This window comes from Nomascus leucogenys, chromosome X (genome assembly GCF_006542625.1).
Source record: "Nomascus leucogenys isolate Asia chromosome X, Asia_NLE_v1, whole genome shotgun sequence".
Classification (NCBI taxonomy): domain Eukaryota; kingdom Metazoa; phylum Chordata; class Mammalia; order Primates; family Hylobatidae; genus Nomascus; species Nomascus leucogenys.
This window is the reverse complement of record NC_044406.1, coordinates 20,553,530-20,575,441: the sequence shown is the minus strand read 5'-3', so window position 1 is coordinate 20,575,441 and position 21,912 is coordinate 20,553,530. Positions and strand designations below refer to the sequence as shown.

The following is a 21,912-nucleotide window of genomic DNA, read 5'->3' as shown; positions in this document are numbered from 1 at the left end:
GTCTAAGTTTCTCAGGGAGTAAGTGATACCCAAAGAATCCAACTCATATAAATAAGATTTTCTCCACCAAGCCAGTAACAACATTAACTAAGATGGGACTAGTCAAAATCCAGTCTTTGACAACCATTCCTTTAACACCTTTAAACATTAATAGAATTCTTAGTAGTTCTCTTCTTCCTCAAACAATATATTAAAACATTAATAGAACTCTAAAGGATAGGGATGGTAAATATTTTATTTAGTTTTCTTCATCACTCACTCTCATTCATGCAGGATGAATAAAGGATTTTGGCTTTCTGTATGGCTTCAGTGTCCCGCCTTCTACTGATTGATTTCTCCAACAGTTCTGGGAAGGTTAAGAAAGGATTCATTAGTATCCACCCACATGTGGTGCCAAGTTGGAAGTCATTTGATAATCACAATTCCAACCTCCAGAAAATTAAATATAAAGACAGACAACCCTGGAAAAGACAAATCTACCAAAGATAAGCAGACAACAGAACAGATTCCAAGTTGCATGAGGTTCAAATAAAAACAATTTTACATTCTCTTATTCAGGGCACTCTTAACTCAAAAGAAACCAAAAGTTTAATTTCCAACTGAGAATGGGTGTTCTACAGGGGTTAATTTCTTCCGCCACCTACACAAAAGGAAACAGAATTCATTTATTCAAGAATCAAAAATAACTGAATTCTGTCCCTTGTTCCTGGACCAAGTAATATTCTCAACGGAGCCAATTTCATCAGGGTTGTGTTTCTTAAGATTTCTCCACAGCCCAGCCTCTCAGGGAGGTCACCCGGAAGAAATTTCCCATTAGAAGTTTTATCCATTGTTGAATAAACATGTTGTGGACATGGAAGAAGTTCTTTAGACAGGAAATGGAGAGACGAGATTGGAAAACCTACCCGAATTGCCTGAAAACTTGCCCGTTTACACATGCAAAGTCCTAGACATCTAAAAGAGTCCGTGTGTATACAATGGTTGCCAGCACAGACATAGGCCCACCTGGAAAATAATTTTCTATTTATAAAATCACTAATAATAATGTTTGAAGGTAGAAAATGATAGTTGTCACTATTTCATTAAATAAGGAAAGAGGAAAGCCAGGACTCAATGAAAACAACCCTCTCCCAAAAAAGAGAACCTTGAACGTACTTGAGAGTATCAATCTACCAACATGAAGCCAAGATGAAAAATCCCTATGGTGACCGCAGCACCAGGGCACTGCCTTCACCAAACTATGTCAAACTGCCTTGTCAAGGCATTTGGGGAAACAGCCTAGCAGCCATCATAATCACAGTACAACAGATGTTCCTATAATACTCTGAATAGCTTCAAGACAAAATGTACGGCACTAATTAAGTTAATAAATAATTGTATATCTCCTGAAGAGGAATCTTACTTCTGAACTAGAAGTTCTACAGTTCAAAAAAAAAAAAAATGCAACCCAGAGCTCCTGTCTAGTTTTTTTAAAAATAAACACCTGTACCTAAAACGAGTCCATATAACTAGATAGATTCTAGCGAAATAAATTAAATTGGGTTGGATGTGAGTATTTTCAATTATTTCAGCTTGTTTGGTGTTTTCTTTCTTGTGTATCATCATAATAATAAAATCAAGATAACTAGCCCCAAGGATTTTTTTTTTTTTTTGAGACAGAGTATCACTCTGTCACCCAGGCTGGAGTGCAGTGACATGATCTCAGCTCACTGCAGCTTCTGCCTCCCGTGTTCAAGCAATTCTTCTGTCTCAGCCTCCCCAGTAGCTGGGATTACAGGTGCACACCACCACACTCGGCTAATTTTTTGTATTTTTAGTAGAGATGGAGTTTCACATGTCGGCCAGGCTGGTCTCAAACGCCTGACCTCAGGTGATCCACCTGCCTTGGCCTCCCAAAGTGCTGGGATTACAGGCGTGAGCCACCGCGCCAGGTCCCCAAGGATTTTTTAAAGGAGATTTTTTTTTAATAAACAGAAAGATCTAAAGCCATATCCACATATATTTCCATTCAAATCGGCTCCTGTACCCTTCCACTATATTGCTTACACAGTCATTAGACTATTTGGGAAACATACTTAGAAGTAAATAATCCAAATTTCATTTAGGGTTGTGATGATGTTCTGATGCTATAAACACTCCACGGGCTAAAAAACATGAATGCCCTAAGGGCCAAACAAGCCACAGGAGCAAAAAGAACTAAAAGCATTAAATATTTACCTGTGTCTGCTTTCAAGCCATGCTATCTATCACAAGGAGGGAAAAAGAGGACCAGCATATGCTAAATAGGGCAATCCCAAAACACTAACCATGCACGAATATCAATAATTTGTATATGTCAAAATTCTGGTTTCTGTATAAGAATTTGGCTTTTAAAACAGATTTGGCTATCACAAGTTCCTTGCTATACCCTTTCCTTCTCTTCTTTCCTTCTCTCTGAGCCCAAGCAGACAGGAGAACATTAATATGCAGACAGTGACGTGGCAATCAGTTGACAGCATCCATTTTATGTATCTCTGCATGTGAATTAGCAGTAAGAAGAATAAAATGTAGCCTGGAGAGTTATTAATGAGTAGAAAACAAAGCCTGCCTACCACAGGTAATTACTCAGGTTATTAAAATGTCCCCAAAGCATTGAGAAAGGTTCATGGGTCACCCATACAGGGGCATTTCAATCATAGCCTGTGTTGTTTCTTGGAGGATTGCTCAATCCCCACCCCCACCCCACCCAGGTATTTCTTAGCACCTTACAACTGCAAAGGACAACTGCAGTTCATAAAACTGCAGGCCAGGCGCGGTGGCTCACGCCTGTAATCTCAGCACTTTGGGAGGCTGAGGCGGGCAGATCACAAGGTCAGGAGTTTGAGACCAGCCTGGCCAATATGGTGAAACCCCACCTCTACTAATAATACAAAAATTAGCCGGGTATGGTGGTGCATATCTGTAGTCCCAGCTACTCGGGAGGCTGAGGCAGGAGAATCGCTTGAACCCAGGAGGCAGAGGTTACAGTGAGCCAAGATCTTGCCACTGCACTCCAGCCTGGGCAACAGAATGAGACTGTGTTTCAAAAAAAAAAAAAAAAACTATAGCACAGCAAACCTCAGACTTTAAAATTGGTTTGAGAAGTTCTTCTGATCATCAAATTTGAACACTAAGTATATATTAAGTATTTTTCTTCTCACTATATTCCATCAAATAATTTTTTTTTAAAGGCAACGTAATAGACATGTGGGAAGGGGGTGCTTTGGAATCACACAGACATGGGTTCCAGTTGCAGCTTGCTGCAACTTGCTAGCTGGAATTCGAGCGAGTTATTTAATCCCTCTAAGTCCCAGTTTCTTTATCTGTAAAGTCAAATAATAACAGTACATGCTTCCCAGGATTGTGCTGAGGATTTAAAATTTTTAATGCACAGAAAGCCCCCATCTCGGTGCCTGGGCACATGATAACGGGGATCAGTAAGTGGTGACTTAAACAGGATTACAGACAGAATTTGCCCTATACAAATCTGTCAAGTAATCAAGCTTGTTTCTAGTGCTTCCTCCATAACTGTGTTTGTTCTCCTGCTTGCTTCTCAGGATATTGGTGGCCAAAGGACTCATGCTAACCTAAGACACTGCCAGGCTGTGTGTAGGACTATTTCACAAACTGGACCTGCTCTAGCCACCCTGCAAAGCCCCATGCTCTCAACATTTCCTCTGCTTCTATAGTAGAGGCAATTCTAAATGGGGAGACATATTTTGCAATCAGTGTTAACCTCCAAAAATATTTTGCTCACATTCTTCATCCTGGACAACAAAGCATTTTCTTTTTTTATGTAAACTTTTCCAGTGAAAGTACAGAAAAGTACACAAATAATACAACATACAGAAAAGTACACAGATCATAATGTAGAATGTTCACAAAGTTAACACACTCAAGTAATCAGCATTATTACTGGAACCCCAGAAGCCCCTTGTGCTCCCTTCCAATCACTACCCCCAACCAAGAAAATTAACATCCTCTACGGTAAAATACTTATTCAAGTCTGTATCACATATTTATAGACTAATCTACCTTTTTGTTATTGATTTGTAGAAGTGCTTTCTATAGTCTACATACAAGTCCTTTTTGAATATATTATAAAATATCCCATTACATAGATTTCATTTTTAATGGTATCTTGTAATAAACTGAAATTATTTTAGTTCAACTTCTCCATTTTTCTCCTCCATGGTTACCATATTTAGTGTCCTGTTCAAGAAATCTCTGCCTATCCTAAACTCATGAAGACAGACTACATTTTCTTTTCTTTTTTTTTTTTTTTGAGATGGAGTCTTGCTCTATCGCCCAGGCTGGAGTGTAGTGGCTCGATCTCAGCTCACTGCAATCTCCACCTCCCAGGTTCACGCGATTCTCCTACCTCAGCCTCTCAAGTAGCTGGGATTACAGACACATGCCACCACGCCCAGCTATTTTTTGTTTTTTGTTTTTGTGTGTTTGTTTGTTTTGAGACGGAGTCTCGCTCTGTCGCCAGGCTGGAGTGCAGTGGCAGGATCTCGGCTCACTGCAACCTCCACCTCCCAGGTTCAAGCAATTCTCCTGCCTCAGCCTCCCAAGTAGCTGAGACTACAGGCACGTGCCACCATGCCCAGCTAACTTTTTGTATTATTAGTAGAGGTGGGGTTTCACCATGTTAGCCAGGCTGGTCTCAAACTCCTGACTTCAGGTGATCCACCCGCCTCAGCCTCCCAAAGTGCTGGGATTACAGGAATGAGCCACCATGCCCAGCCTGTATTTTTAGTAGAGACGGGGTTTCACCATGTTGGTCAGGCTGGTCTCGAACTCCTGACCTCAGGTGGTCTACCCGCCTTGGCCTCCCAAAGTGCTGAGATTACAGACATGAGCCACCGCACCCGGTGACAGTTTACATTTTCTTCTAAAATCTTCATTGTTTCACATTTAGATCTACAGTCCATCTAAAATTTGTTTTTGACCATGGTGTGGACAACCATGCCTTTGTAACCCAAGCCAAGCCTCAAAGGGGATGAAACATGTGAGAATTTTAATAATAAAGATATTTTTGGTCATTGGACCTCAAATAATATCACCAAGAAATACTTTTGGTATAAAACATTGGCATTAACAATGGCTATGCTCCATTAGATTGAATACTCTTTTGGGCAGGGGCTGGGTCACATTCATCTTTGAACACCCAGGACCCAGAGCTTGGCATGGCTGGTGCTTAGTCAATGTTCGCTGAGTTGAATTCCTAACAAGGAAAGTCTGAGAGAGACTTTCATCCAATTGAAAAAGAACTATGAGAAGCTGGACTGACTACTTTTATTATTGCTTTTTACAATCAGCAATGCCCTGATCATACTAACACCACCATCTCTTTTTTTTCACATCTCAGTCCTATATCATACAATGAAATCCAAGACTTCATCTGTTTTCATGAACGCCAGTTTTAAGGGTACTAAGTTTTGTTTTCATCAATTGTCTCAGCTTTACCATCCATTCCCAATGCCCTGCTCTTCTATACTGGGGAGAAAAAAAAATACTTAGTTATGCTCGGAAGCTGAGAGAGGACTATCAGTCCTACTCAATTCAATTCTGCTGCTCAGACAGGACATTTATTGAGTGCTCTAGAATACAAAAAGGAAATTCCAAAGGAAGGATGAGGCCCTTGAGGATTTTACAGTACCATGCTTAGTCAAGAGTTCATAACAGCCATCTGCAGCTCAGGCCAATCATTTAAAGTTTCTACAATATCTAAGACATATCCACCTAATACATTTTTCAAAAACTCCACATATGCAAAGTTTTAGGCCTATGAGCAAAAACCTACCAAGAACCTTGATGTTGAGCTGACATTTGAATGAAGTGGCTCAGGAGCACAGGAACACTTAAAAAACACCCTCCTTTGGGTTCTTTCTCCTGACCCTGCAATATTTCCATGTGTCTATTCTAAAAGGGGTCCTCTGGCTGTTTGCTAAGAGACCAGTGAATCCTGGAGCCATTTGCTTGATTTGCTTAACGGGTACTTTTAGAGACAGGGTCTTGTGCTGTCACCCAGACTGGAGAACAGAGGCATAATCATAGCTCACCGAAGCCTCAACCTCCTGGGCCCAAGCCATCCTCTCACCTCAGCCTCCCAAGTAGCTAGGACTATAGGTGCACACCACCACGCTGTGGCTAATTGTTTTATTTTTATTTTTGTAGAGATGGGATCTCGCTATATTGCCCAGGCTGGTCTTGAATTCCTGGTCTCAAGTGATCCTCCCAACTCAGCCTCCCATAGTGCTGGGATTACAGGCATGAGCCACTACACCTGGCCAGCAATTGCATTCTAAAATCTTCACATCAACGTCACCAAGGTAAATTCTCAATTTCATGCAGAATGTGGTAACATTTCTCAGAGGGAGTGCCCTCTGATTCTGGTGAAAGAAAGAATGTGAAAAATTAAAACTCTGGAAAACCACATCTATACTTTAAGCTTCCACATCTACATAATGAACAGAATGTTCTCCAAACCTACATTTTTTTAAAACTTATTATAGAATGGCCTGCTTTCTCCTTTGGTGGTACTTAAAAACTACCTTTGGATGGTCTATGGTTGCATGTTGCCTCTAATCCTACTATTTTTAGCCCTTGTTGATTTTCTAGGCTACAGATTTCAATTTGGTTTCCAGGCTCCTCAGTTTATTTACTATACTGAAAATTTTCATTTTTCTAACTCACATTGCATGGGTATTAAAGGTATTAAACCCTTATGCAGTTAAACCTACAGACTCTAAATCAGCATGCAAAGCTTATTGTTATTCTCATTAAAAAATAAAATTCAAGTTAACTAAGTCATGGTCCGTGGATCCCGTAACTCTCATATATTTTCACATGAATTGTGTGACACTCAGCTTGGCAGTTCCTCAGCCCCACGGCCAGTCAAGCATGGGATTAACTGAATCTGTTTGACATACTGAAAAGCCAATAGGAGCTGATATTTCTCATTCCTCTAGAAAACTCCCACCTAAATATAGGGATAGAAGCTGTCAGAATTATTTTCTCTGTTCATTTTTTATGATCTTATAAATGATAATTGTTGGTTAGCATCAGCTTAAGAAAAAGGTGCAGAGATGATTTTAAGGGGATTAAAATCCTCTAAATCAATCTAAATCATGGGTTACCAAATAACACAAAAATGTCCCTGTTAACACAAAAGACTTCTTTGTCCAAAATGAAATTAATTATATAAAATTGCCAGATACTACAAAACTCTAAGAGAAGGTAACTCTTTTATTATGTTCACTTATAAGTGAATTTATAAGAATTATACTTATTATCAAGGTTATACTTCAAAATAATTTCAATTTTAGCATTATTCTTTGATAGCATAGCATTACAATGAATCTGCCAATCTGATGTTTTAACTCAATATAAATAGCTTTCCTATTTAGATATTTTGTATCTTAGCAGATAATTCCATGTAAGGTCTGTGCCAAACTTGAGGTTTAAAATAAATCTATCCTCAGTTTTTTCGTATAGCATTTTTACTACTAACTCTAAGTATTTATGTATTTTCTCCCTCCTATTTGAGACAGAGTCTCACTCTGCCACCCAGGCTGGAGTGCAGTGGCATGATCTCAGCTCACTGCAACCTCTGCCTCCCAGGTTCAAGCGATTCTTTACCTCAACCTCATGAATAGCTGGGATTTACGGGCACGTGCCACCACGCCCAGCTAATTTTTTTGTGTTTTTAGTAGAATCAGGGTTTCACCACGTTGGCCAGGCTGGTTTCAAACTCCTGGCCTCAAGTGATCTGCCTGCCTCGGCCTCCCAAAGTACTGGGGTTACAGATGTGAGCCACCACACCTGGCCTCTGCCTCCTATTTTATCCATCTTAACGTTACAAGGAAAAAGCCGTTTGTGTTTATATACTCCCTGCAATGGACCTTCCTGAACAATCCTAAGACATCCAAGGACCAGTAAAGACAGTGTTCATTTTTTAAGCACCTGCTCTGTGCCAGGTGTACTGTATCAATACATAACCTCGATTAACCTCCCCAGCAATCCTAAGAAACATATATCATAACTCCATTCTACAGGCAAGAAAACTATAGGAACTTGTCCAAGGAGACTCAATTAGTAAAGGTTACAGCTTGGATTTGGACTCAGGTCTCTGACTCCTGTTAATTCAACCATCAGATACCCAGAAGAATTCTGCAAGTTGCTTTCCTGTGAGAGAAAGGGCCCTCAGTGGCTAAACGAGAGGCAGCTATGCCCTCATGGAATTCCCCGACAGATCTCTCCACCATAACTGAAGGAAAGACCTTCCCTGGTTACATCATAACTTCTTTTTGCAGTGGTGGAATGACTTTGTGATGAGCCATCTACTCCCTTTGCCCTGTCACCCTATTTTTGACCAGGGACATCGACTCTCAAAGGCACCTAACCAGAGGTAGGAGGCCTGGTGAGGTTAGAACAGAACAAAGTTGGCTGGTCCTCAAGGCTTGACCTCACGTTTTGCTCTAGTCTAAGCCAGTGGTTTCTAAATTTGAGGGTACATTGGAATAATAAAGAGAGCTTGTTAGGCCAGGCGCGGTGGCTCATGCCTGTAATCTCGGCACTGTGGGAGGCAGAGGCAGGCAGATCACCTGAGGTCAGGAGTTCGAGACGAGCCTGGCCAACATGGTAAAACCCCATCTCTACTAAAATTACAAAAAAATTAGCTGGGCATGGTGGTGGGTGCCTGTAATCCTAGCTACTCGGGAGGCTGAGGCAGGAGAATCACTTGAACCTGGAAGGTGGAGGTTGCAGTGAGCCAAGACCGTGCCATTGCACTCCAGCCTAGGTGACAAGAGTGAAACTCCGTCTCAAAAATTAAAAAAAAAAAAAAAAAAAAAAAAAAATGGGAGCTTGTTAAAACACAAATGGCTGTGTTTTAACTTGAGTGTCTAATTCAGTAGGTCTGGGGTGGGACCCAGGATTTTGCATTACTAACAAATTGCCAGGTAATGTTGATGCTGCAGGTCGGGGGAATACACTTTGAGAACCACTACTTTAAACCAACAGCACTCACTGGTCTTTCTTGATGCCTGCAATCCCAGGAAACATCACCAGCCCAGATTCCCACCTCTGCCTTTCCTACCCTACCTCAAATCAAAAAAGGAGCTTTTGTCCCGTCTTTACTGATTTCCTCACTCTGCAGCTCCATTTTAACTCAGTGTCAACATTCTTCAAGGAGGACACTAAACACTTTGTTTTGTTTTGGAAACACTCTCCTTGCATAGGCCCATTTAGGTCTAAGTTAGTTTCTCAGTTCTGCCAACCTCAGCTTTAAAAAGTTCCCTTCTTAAACATAAAATGCAATAGGGGTTTGATGTGAGGGTTGATTCACAGATTCAAGAGTGGAAAAAATATCAGCACTATGCCAGAAAGACTCTCAAAGTGAAAGAAAGAATACCATACAGGGTATTTATTTATTTATTTATTTTTTTTCGAGACAGGGCCTCACTCTGTTGCCCGGGCTGGAGTGCAGTGGCGCAATCTTGGCTCACTGCAACCTCTGCCTCTCGGACTCAAGCGATTCTCCTGCCTTAGCCTTCTGAGTAGCTGGGACCACAGGCATGTGCCTCAGTGCCTGGTTAATTTTTATTTTTAGTAGAGATGAGGTTTCGCCATACTGGCCCAGGCTGGTCTCGAACTCCTGGGCTCAAGCGATCCACCCACCTCAACCTCCCAACGTGTTGGGATTACATGCATGAGCCACCATGCCCAGCCAGGTATCTATTTTCAATTCCAGTTTATACCACATCCTCAAGAGAGGAAGAGAGAGATAAACATCACATCCCTGAAATCCTAAAAAATCTGAGCTTCAGACAATTCCTCCCTCGTCTATGAAAGTGGCATCAAAACACTGTAAACATAGGTTTAAAAAGCCACTTCCCAACTAACCCCTGTTTTCACTCCCACCTTCCATGAGGAGGTGAGAGAAGGAGGGGTTCTATTCCTGGCTGTCCAAACCACAATGTGTGGTCGAGGGAGACTGCTCCTCCAGAACTGGGTTTCCGACAGTGAGTGATTAGGGCTAAGGCTTTCTTTCCTTCTCTATCCAGAATCCTCTCCCCCAAAAGGGGGGAAGCAACAGCACCTTTGGCACAAGCAGTGAACCCAACGGGGCAAAGTGCTGGTAGAACGAGTACTAACTACCATGCCCACCAGTAGCTGCCATGACTTCCCTGGCGGACTTTGCCCCATGAGTGGGGGTGCTTGACGAAATACCTTCCTAAGTTCAAAGAAATCAAGGGCAACAAAGAAGAAGCAATGATCTCTCATGTTGACCTAAGAAGAAAATAGAGAAAAGGATAAACAATCATGCCTTGGTATTTTCTGTAACAAGGAAGTCAAACTCTACCTTCGTTTGGATACCAAGCTAGAAAACAGATCAGCATGATGGGGCCTGTAAAGCGTGAATTGGTCGCCATATGTCAGCCACCTCCTCCAAGCCACTCTCCACAGACAGCAGCACGCTCTGGCAAAACATATCGCTCATTGCATCCCTCAACATGACATTTACAAATGCCTTCCCATTGCCCTAGGATAGAGTCTAAAATCTTTACACGGCCTACAAAGCCTGTATGCTCTGGCCCCCGCCTTTCTCTTCAGTTTTGTCATTTATCCCTCTTCCCTTCCAACTCAGAGCTCCAATCACACTGGGCTTCTTGGGTTTCCTCAAAGGCACCAGCCGGACAGAGTCTCTGCGCTTGCAACTCTTTCCGCCGGGGTTAAAACTGGAGACATTTGAAATGAGAGACCCATAATCTGTGGGGGACAAATTATATGGCTGGATTGGTTTGGGCAAGTCACATAATCTTCTTGACCTTCACTTCCTCAGATATAGGGCAAAGACAGAAATAAACAATGATGACTGCTGACATCACAGAATTAGAGTGAAGACAATAGAGAAAACAAATGATTCTCTAAAGAAATAAAATTAGTATCAAGAAATGCTTGAGCCGGCCGGGCACGGTGGCTCATGCCTGTAATCCCAGCACTTTGGGAGGCCGAGGCAGGTGGATCATGAGGTCAGGAGTTCGAGACCATCCTGGCCAACATAGTGAAACCCTGTCTCTACTAAAAATACAAAAATTATCTGGGCGTGGTGGCACGTGCCTATAATCCCAGCTACTTGGGAGGTTGAGGCAGGAGAATCACTTGAACCAGGGAGTTGGAGCTTGCAGTGAGCCGAGATTGCGCCACAGCACTCCAGCCTGGTGACAGAGCAAGAGTCTGTCTCAAAAATAAAAATAAGAGAAATGCTTGGGCCTTGAAGAAGTGAACTTATGAATTTAGAATAGACCAGTAGGTAGTAGAAGCAGTTCAATTCGGAACTTAATCTAAATGGCCACTATAGGAAGTCTGTCTGCCTAGTGACATAGGCAAACTTATGAGTATATTAGCACATATTTGTGTTTGTGCTGCTCTCTTTCATAAATATCAGTCCCTACACCTATTTTAACTGTTCATGAAAATAAAATTTCCTTCTCATTTTACAAATTAAAAGGTTCATGAATGTTTTAAAAAAGTACCTCTCACTGCAAATATCAATACCAATGAGGCTTTCCAAACAAACATATCTTCTTTGTGACAAGCTAGTATCCAACCAGCATATAATTAATTTTCCTGTTACGGGTAGTGCCTTTTTACATGGAATGTTCTCTTGATGCTTTAAAGCAAATAGTCCATCATTACAAATTCATTAAGTATTCACAGAGATGCTATTAATCATGATGAACTAATGTGGTATTAATGGGTACGTTATTAATCTGCAATTACATGCAGATTTCCTAATAAATTCAAGTTTCCCAAGTTTGAGAAAGAAAGCAAAGGAAAAGGAAATGAACAAATCTCTCATAAAACAAATTAAAGGGAAAAAATCTCTCTCCCTGTACCATAAGATCAGACATACAAAATTCCTGCTTTCTTTCTTTGTACTTACCCAATGCAAGGCAAAGAAATTTGCAATATATACGTTTTCATCAAAATAATAATACAAATGGAAGAAAAATTAAAACATCCATGTACCCTGGAGAGGTACTGAATTTCTTCAGTGACATACTATGTCCTTAGACATACTAAAGCCTAGCTATTAAATGTGTGGTCCCCAAACCAGCAGCATGGGCATCACCTGAGAACTTTCTGGAACTACATAAAGAAAATGTGGTACACATACCACAGAATACTATGCAGCCATAAAAAAGAATGAGATCATCCTTTGGAGGAACATAGATGGAGCTGGAGGCCATTATTCTCAGCCAACTAATGCAGGAACAGAAAACCAAATACTGCATGTTCTCACTTATAAATGCAAGCTAAATAATGAGAACACATGGACAGAAAGAGGGAAACAACAGATACTGGGGCCTACTTGAGGGTGGAAGGTGGGAGGAGGGAGAGGTTCAGAAAAAAACAACCATCAGGTACTATGCTTAGTGTCTAGGTGACTAAATAATCTGTACACCAAACCCCCAAGTCACAAGTTTACCTATATAACAAACCTGCACATGTACCCCTAAACCTATAATAAAAGTTAAAATATTTTTAAAAGGTTATGTCTAAGTCAGGCTAAAAGAACTTCAATGAACACAAAATAAAATTCCAAGTGATAAAAAAGCATCATGTAATAGCTTACTCTTTCTTAGCTCATGTGAAACAATGGTGCATCTTACAGTTGACAATATTTTTGATTTGATGAAATATGGTATACATTTTGGTAAGGCTGTGGAAGACTCTGCAGTGTTTGCATATTCTCTGGCTTAATCTGAAGTCAAATAAACATAACTAACAAAATTGAATATAACTAAATAGCTACCACTTCAGAAGAACTAGTATTTCCATTCTGGAAAGTAATAAATATGTCAGAAATACTGAAGCTATATTTGGATTTAAATGAAAGAAGCCAATATAGAAATTATTCCAAATGACTCCAAAAGCATTTTAAGGACAACTGAACCTCCGGGTGAGATGAGACATTTTAATTCTTCAGTATTGGGTTTCATATCCAGGGTTCAGGGGCAGAATCAAAAGTTTGGTCCAGTGGGAAGGTGGACGCAAGGCGTCTGGCAAGGGCAGCTTTGTGAACGTCCTGAGACACAGCGGGCTGTGCAGCCTTCAGACCTCAGGCGAACCACAATTGCCTCCTTTCTTCACCCAGCACCTCCCACGCGTTCCCCACTAGACTTGTCTCATTCTGGCAGCCACCTGCAGCTTTCAAACCCCAACTTCCTCTTCTCCACAGCTCAGAGATTCCAGGCTGACACCAACACCTTTGACCTCAATTAAAAGAGTAGAATTTTATATCTGAATTTACTTTCACTGGTATGTATCCAGACCAATGTGTAAATCAGCAAGAGAAAGAAAATCTCTTTTCTTTTCTTATATTATTCTGGAGACTTGGTCGACATGTTGGGAAATGTAAATGGAGAGAAATTAATAAATTAGCTAGGGCATTGCTTGGCATTCATTAATGTCAACTAGCAAAACATACTGCCAGAGTGGTCATTTTGAATGGTTCTCACCTCAGAAAACTCACAGAAACTTCTCTAATGTACAAAGGCTACAGTTTTCTACTCAGTTAGTTTGGGCACTGCCTGGTGGGGAGGGAGGTGGTTAAAAATCCTCACATCTAGCCAGGTGCAGTGGCCCACGCCTGTAATCCCAGAACTTTAGGAGGCCAAGGTAGGTGGATCAATTGAGGTCAGGAGTTCAAGACCAGCCTGTCCAACATGGTGAAATCCCGTCTTTACTAAAAATACAAAAATTAGCCAGGCATGGTGGCACACACCTGTAATCCCAGTTACTCGGGAGGTTGAGGGACGAGAATCACTTGAACCTGGGAGGCAGAGGTTGCAGTGAGCCGAGATCACAGCACTGCACTGCAGCCTGGGCAACAGAGCAAGACTGTGTCTCAAAAAAAACAAACAAACAAAAATCCTAACACCCAAGCAGCACCCCAGATCAATTCCATGAGAATCTCTGAGGATGGGCCTCAGGCATCTGTGTTTTATAAGCTCCCTAGTAATTCCACTGCACAGCCAGGGTTGACAACCACCACTCTAGAATTGTTCTTTTCAGTAGTCCCACGAGGCTACTGGGTATTGCAATGTGGCTGGTCCAAATGGAGAAGTATTGCAAGTTTAAGATATGCACCACATTTGAAAGACTTAGTAAGAAAGAAGGAAGAGAAAATGCCTCATGGATAAGTTTTCTACATTGATTACATGTAGAAATGACAGTATTTTGGATACATTGGAGTAGATAAAATATATCATTCCAACTGCTGTCATTTTTAAAGTATGGCTCCTAGAAAACATAAAATCACACGTGACTTGCATTTGTGACTCACATTATATTTCTATTGGACAATACTACTCTGGAAGGTATCTTTACAGGTCTCTAATTGTGTGAATATGGGTAAATGACTTAACCTGTTGTTATGGTTTGGCTCTGTCTCCACCCAAATCTGATCTCAAATTGTAATCCCCATAATCCCCACGTGTTGAGGGAAGAACCTCATGGGAGGTGATTAGATCATGGGGGCATTTTTCTCCCATTCTGTTCTTGTGATAGTGAATGAGTTCTCAAGAGATTTGATAGTTTCATAAGGCAATTTTCCCTGCTCTTGCTCACTCTCTCTCACCTGCTGCCATGTAAGACATGCCTCCTTCCCCTTCCGCCATGATTTTCAGTTTCCTGAGGCCTCCCTAGCCATGCAGAACTGTGAGTCAATTAAACCTCTTTCCTTTATAAATTACCCAGTCACAGGTATTTCTTTATAGCAGTGTGAAAACAGACTAATACACCTCTCTAAGCCACAGTTTGCCCAACCGTAAAACAGGAATAATATCACCTTCCTAGTTTTCAGGGCTTTTACCAGGCAGTAAAGGTCAAATGGCCCAAATCTAATCCTGGCTCCATTGCATATCAGCCGTGTGACCTTGGGCTAGCTATACTGCTTGGTGCCTCTGTCTTCTCATCTGTAAAATGCAGATAAATCTTACATCTTACGTGTTGGGAGCTCAGTTCAGAGTCCAATAAATGATAACTAATGATATTATTAAATAAGGTCACCTCAATAAAGTGCCCAGCCCTGTTAGGTCCTTCCCTATGTGATATATTCTTACAATTTTTTTAATCTATTAAAGGCTCACTTCACAGTAATGAATTGAAATATCTCCCCATTAGTAGTAAATCAGAGGAGAAATGGGGATTTTGTCACATTGTAAAGATGCTTGACCCATCCACACCTCAGTCACAGTTGAAAAGTTCTCAGAATTGGGGGTGAGAACATAGCTAAGACAATCTAATCAGAGAGTCTGGAAATACAAGGATAAAATTTTCAACTCAGTTCCACTATGAATGTTAGCATGCAACCAACTTTTAAATTTTTATAGGGCTTCCATTCTGCCGTTGACCAATTCAGAGTATGGTAAAGATAAGGGATTCATGCATCTCTCTAAGGCGCAGGACATCTGAGTCATCTGCTTCTGCTGTGAAATCTGAATGCCCCTGGAAGTTCTCACAAAAATCCCATATTCTCAGCTCCATTATTATTCTGGCTTCTGGCAACCAACGGCAGGAACACGTGGACCCTTGGAGAAGCTTCGGGAATTGTTACCACCAAAGCCAGCTAGGATTTTTCTTTCCTTTCCAAACAGTCATCCTCTTTCAGGAAGTAGTTTTTCAAAAATATGCAATCCTTCTGAACAACTGCAAAGTAAAATACACTTAAACATACCAACCCTGTAAAACAGGACCTGGGTGTGGGCAGGTGGAAAAGTGTCATTGTGGGTGTATACGTCTTTCTCAGGATGCACATATCCTGTGTCATTAGTCATGCTGAGGAACTTATATTTAGTCAAAGGAACCTAAATTTAGTCCACAATCTTCTAAAGTGAAATGTTTCTTTCCTCCTACAACATTCAAGCTAACTCACAGGAAACTTTTCATAATGTGTGGCAATATTTATGCTACAAAAATGCCCCCTTGTCTGCTTTCCCATTCATTTTCTTCAGCCAATATTTCCATGCATAGCATTTTGCAGGCTGTTGCTCCACTTCTCAGAAACCTTAGCATTCCCTGCTGCAAGTCAAAAATCTCGCCAATGGATTTCAACATCTTTTATCTCCTGTCATTTCTCACCAAGGGCCCTGTTCATTCCTTCCTTCCAACAAGGCCAAGCTATATATATTGGGTCTGACCCTTAGGACTTAGCTCCCAGAACCTCCAGGTTTCCAGTTCCCCTACTCCCTTACTCCCCACCCTTCTAAGTTCAATCAACAGCCCCTGTCTTCAACACCGAATAACAAGCTAGCTCTTTTGTACACCATGTAGTATCTACTTACGAATAAACAGTCTACTTGGTGTATTACTATTTTCAATCATTTGCACTGTTCACAAAAGCTGTATCACTTCGAATAAGAATTGACTTTTTTTTTTTTTTTTTTTTTTTTTTGAGACAAGGCTTCGCTGTGTCACCCAGGCTGGAGTGCACTGGCACAATCTTAGTTTACTACAGCCTTGAATTCCTTGGCTCAAGCATTCCTCCCTCTCCAACTTCCTGAGTAGCTGGGATTGCAGATGTATACTGCCAGGCCCAGAATTGACCTTTAATGCCCTGCTTTCATGATAAGCACATGGCAAGCCTTAGTAATTTCACCTGAAAATATACAGGTTCCATGGCACAGACAATCATAAAGCCTGCATTTAATCAGTTCAAGGGTTGGTACTGGCACAAACTCCAGTTTCATCTAATATCCTCATAAACACATATTAACTGTCAGTAACATGCTCATTACCCAGGGAGTCTAGACAGTGAAGTACTCAAAGATTTGGGCATGAGTGGACCCATGAGGCCATGTAATAGCCAACGCCACTCCAAGCACCTGAATTAAGATGGATCAAGAAGCTGGAGCTAAATAAAACTATGCCTTCTTGAATCTTGCTCCAGCAATCCTTACATACACTGGGGTTCTTAATGGTTTTTTCTGCCTACATCTCTTGGGCAGTCTGTTGAAACCTATGGACCATTCTGAGAATAATGTTTATAAGTGCATAAAATAAGAAACATAGGCTTACAAAGAAAAACAGTTATTTCAAAACACAGCAAAACTTTTTTTACTGTGTGAAATTATTAATATATATATGTGCTATTTGATTAATTCATTAAATACCAAGCCCTAACTTTGAGTCTGACAACTACTATAATTTTGAAGTAGTGATACATGTACATAACATTTCAAGATACCTGCAACATCCGCAATAAGGTAGAAAAATAACCATGATTGCTGTTGGTAACAAAGTCACAGGCACTGCTAATAGTACAGGGTTTGTTGCCTACATTCATAATTAAAGAAAATGCTAAAATTCTGTGAGAGGTTAGTGAAAATAAAGGTGCAATTTTTTTCCCATCCAAGTACCTGAATTGTATTGACAGCCCTCTTGTGGGAAGACTGTGGACTGAAGTTAAGGATCCCCTAGGGATGAGAAAGAAGAGATAACAAAGGGAAATTGGGGCTGTGCATGTTGGCTCACACCTGTAATCCCAACACTTTGGGAAGCCAAGGGGGGTGGAACACCTGAGGTCAGGTGTTCAAGGCCAGCCTGGCCAACATGTTGAAACCCTGTCTCTACTAAAAATATAAAAATTAGCCAGGCGTGGTGGCAGGCGCCTGTAATCCCAGCTACTCAGGAGGCTGAGGCAGGAGAATCATTTGAATCGGGGAGGCAGAGGTTGCAGTCACCCGAGATCGTGCTGCTGCACTCCAGCCTCAGCGACAGAGTGACAGTCCATCTCCAAAAAAAAAAAAAAAAAAAAAAAGGGAAATTGGTAGAAATTTTTTTAAGTGGCATCCAGAGAAGCTCTAGAGCGGCGAAAGAGGATACTTATTCTTATTTTTACCAATTCCCTTTTCCTCTTCTTTCTCTTCCTGTAGGAGTGATTTAAAATTCACATGGCCTCCAATGAATGTGTTATCTGACAATTAGATTATCAAAACCGTCCAGGGTTTAAGGTCATGACCAAGGTCTGGCAATGAAAGTTGGGAATATGTACAAATGTCCTCATCTGCTGTTTTTTATCTCCAGCCTTGTCTCTTTCAGAATCAGCTTCCTTATTTACAGACATGTGGGGAGTTTGAGAAAAAAAACTAGATCACAATATTTTATTTTAATAGTGATGTCAAGGTCTTCTTATAAGTTATTTTTATTTGGCTGCAGAACATTTCTTAAGCATCTACTATGTGCCAAGTGCTTTTAAAACATTAATTTAATCCTTGTGAAATTAACAGTAGTAACAGATTCCGTTTATTGAACCGTGTGTCGATGACTTTCTACGCATCTCATTGGATTTGTCCAACAGTATCACCAGATAGGAAACTGAGGCTCAGAAAGAAGTAGTTTGCCCATGGCCACACAGCTGATAAGTGGCAGAATCCCTTTTTTTTTTCTTTTTTCAGGACCCAAACTTGAACCACCTGCAAGTTATTTTTCTTGTCTGTAACTTGCATCAGATCCCACCAACAAGGAGTCTTAGAAGGGCCCAGGCCTGTCTCATTGCCCACGTCCCTGTCCTGCCTTCCTTTGGCTCAGAACACAAATGGAAAATGACTGATGATTTTGCTTCCCCTCCTTTCAGGGGCAAGCCCCAGTTGCATCTCAAGAGTCTTCTGGGACTGTGGGCACAGGAGGAGATGGAGCGAAAGGGAGAAGAAAAAGCCACTCCTCCCTACCCAGTCAGCTGCCCCCACAACTGCATTCAGCCAACCACAGAGGGCACATTCTTTTTCTCCTTTCTTTAGGAAGTATTTACTGAGCACCTCCTATGGCAGGCACTATGCTTGGTGCTGCGGTCACAGTGACACCCAAAATGGACAAGGGGCTGGTTCTCATGGAGTTTAACATCTACAGGAGCGGGGGTGGGTGTGAGTGAGAAGAACAGCAAGCATGTACACAAATGAGACCATTTCAGATGGTTATAAGGACCACAAAGGACACAAATACAAAGGGATTGGAGATTGGGTAGGGGACTTTTTTTTTTTTGAGATGGAGTCTCACTCTGTTGCCCTGGATGAAGTGCAGTTGTGCAATCTTGGCTCACTGCAACCTTGGCCTCCCCGGCTCAAGTGATCCTGCCACCTCAGCTCCTGAGTAGCTAGGACTACAGATACATGCCACCAGGTCTGGCTAATTTTTGTTGTTGTTTTTTATTCTGTTGGCCAGGCTGGTCTCAAACTCCTGGCTTCAAGTGATCTGCCCACTTTGGCCTCTCAAAGTGCTAGGATTACAGCCGTGAGCCACCGCACCCAGCCAGAGGACTATTTTAAATAAAGGTGTTCTCTGAGCTTTCTCTAGCACTGAAATCCATTTGAGTTATTCCCAGATAGTTCACCTTGCTAATAGCCTGTTCAGGGCTCTAGAGCAATGCTGTCTGGTAGAAATATTACCCAAACCACATATGTAATTTTTAATTTTCTTGTAGCTAAATTTAAATAAAAGAAACAGGTGAGATGTTTAATGGTATACCCTATTTGCCTTAATATAACTCAAAATATTATTTCTACATGCAATTACTGATTATAAATGAATCAATTAATGAGAGTGCTTTCATTTTTAAAAATCAAGTATTTAAAATTTGGTGTATATTTTACACTTACATCACACCTCAATTCCACCCAGCCATATTTTCAGGTACTCAAAAGCCACAGTGGCTAGTGGCTACCATGCTGAGCAGGACAGTTCTAGAGTACTGATTACAGTACCTATGGGAACACTCGTAATGTGCAGATTGTAATTTCCATGAGGGTAGTCTAGAGGATATTATTATCATTATTATTATTATTATTATTATTATTATTGAGACAGAGTCTTACCCTGTCACGCAGGCTGGAGTGCAGTGGAGCGATTTCGGCTCACTGCAACCTCTGAGTAGCTGGGATTACAGGCTCCCGCCACCATGCCTGACTAACTTTTGTATTTTTAGTAGAGACAGGGTTTCACCATATTGTCCAGGCTGGTCTTGAACTCCTGACCTCAGGTGATCCACTCACCTCAGGCTCCCAAAGTGCTAGCATTACAGGCATGAGCCACCCCACCCAGCCTAGGGGACCTTATTAATCTTTGTACTTCTGTATCCCTTGTGTCTAACACAATGCCTCTTGCTAGATATGAATGAGGAAGTATAAATTCTGGTTATTAGCAACAATCTCATGACCAAACAGACTTAGAAGGAAATATGACATGGTGGATGTCAGAGTAGAGAGGGAAAGAAAAAAATTGTGAACCTTAATGACATGGTTCAGCTGCTGGATCAGCCCCTACCTGAAGTCTACATAATTACTAGGCTTTTTGGATACATGAATCAGCATATTTTATTGTTTAAGCCAGTTTGAGTTGGGGTGTCTGTTACTTATGATTGAAAGCAATTAGTGCCAAGAATAAAAGTAAATGCTCGGTAAATAAGACTATTTTCACAGAGTAGTACAATCAAAATGCTGTGCATTTCAATCTATTTGAAGTGGTGAACTTCCCCCCAGCTGAATATCATACAACTTAGAATGAATGTAATGAACAGAGCTGGTTCTTACCAAGCATACCCAACTTATTTGTAGTAGAAACCACTAATGACAGAGGAGCTGCATTAAAGCAATAGGGGAAAAGATCAGATCTTAAAATGGAAGGCTTAGAGCAGACAAGAGTCAAAAAGTAAGACAAGGACATGCACTGAGGGTGGAAAAGCACACATAAGAAGAAAGCCTGGCCGGGTGCGGTGGCTCACACCTGTAATCCCAGCATTTTGGGAGGCACAGGCAGGTAGATCAACTGAGATCAGGAGTTTAAGACCAGCCTGGCCAACACGGCAAAACACCGTCTCTACTAAAAATACAAAAATTAGCTGGGCATGTGGCACGTGCCTGTAATCTCAGCTACTCAGGAGGCTGAGGCAGAAGAATTGCTTGAACCCGGGAGGCAGAGGTTGCAGCGAACCCAGATCGTGCCAGTGCACTCTAGCCTGGGTGACAGAGTGAGACTCCGCCTCAAAAAAAAAAAAAAGAAAACCTGACAGGCTGACTGTCAGAACTACCAAAACACAAGCTTTTACACACAGTAGTCATTCTGATGGCCTCTTTAGTTCATTTAGCTATTTAGAAAGAGAACATATCCTACAGATACATTCACGTCTTCCACAGAGCCTTCGGAAAAAAAATTTCTATATTTGTCCAGTTTTCCAATTTTCAATGATTATGGATACATTATAGTTTACATATTTATGGGGTACATGTGATTATCTGATACAAGAATGCAGTGTGTAATGATCAAATCTGGGTAATTGGGATATCCATTGCTTCAAACATTTATCATTATTTTATGTTGGGAATACTTCATGTCTAGCACTAGGTCTGGTTTTGTTTGTTTGTTTTTTTTTTTTTGAGCTGGAGTCTCGATCTGTTGCCCGGACTGGAGTACAGTGGTGCTATCTTGGCTCACTGCAACCTCTGCCTCCCAGGTTCATGCAGTTCTCCTGCCTCAGCCTCTGGGATAGCTGGGATTACAGGCGCCCGCCACCATGCACAGCTAATTTTTTGTTTTTAGTAGAGACGGGGTTTCACCATGTTGGCCAGGCTGGTCTTGAACTCTTGACCTCAAGTGACCCACCCGCCTCGGCTTCCCAAAGTGCTGGGACTACAGGCGTGAGTCACCACACCCAGCCCTAATCTGACAACTTCTTACCTTCTCCCCACACTCCATGCACCACGCACACCTACCAATACTCAAATGGTGTATCAGAGCAGGAAAACCATGAACAACAACAAACTTTCCAAGTAAAATTATTTAATCTCACATTCCAAAAGTCTTCGATACAGGCCCAAATCTTCATGC

At 41.3% G+C, this 21,912-nt stretch overlaps 1 protein-coding gene across 2 annotated transcripts in view; it reads right to left on the bottom strand.

The window, feature by feature from the left end:
- The window catches only part of PHEX (phosphate regulating endopeptidase homolog X-linked), a 220,776-nt gene that overhangs the window by 176,163 nt on the left and 22,701 nt on the right, over window positions 1–21,912 (bottom strand). For both annotated transcript variants that reach the window (XM_030806771.1, XM_003261145.4), the window contains exon 4: window positions 260–346. In XM_030806771.1, coding sequence (XP_030662631.1) covers window positions 260–346 — 87 coding nt within the window. The remainder of the gene's footprint in view (window positions 1–259; window positions 347–21,912) is intronic.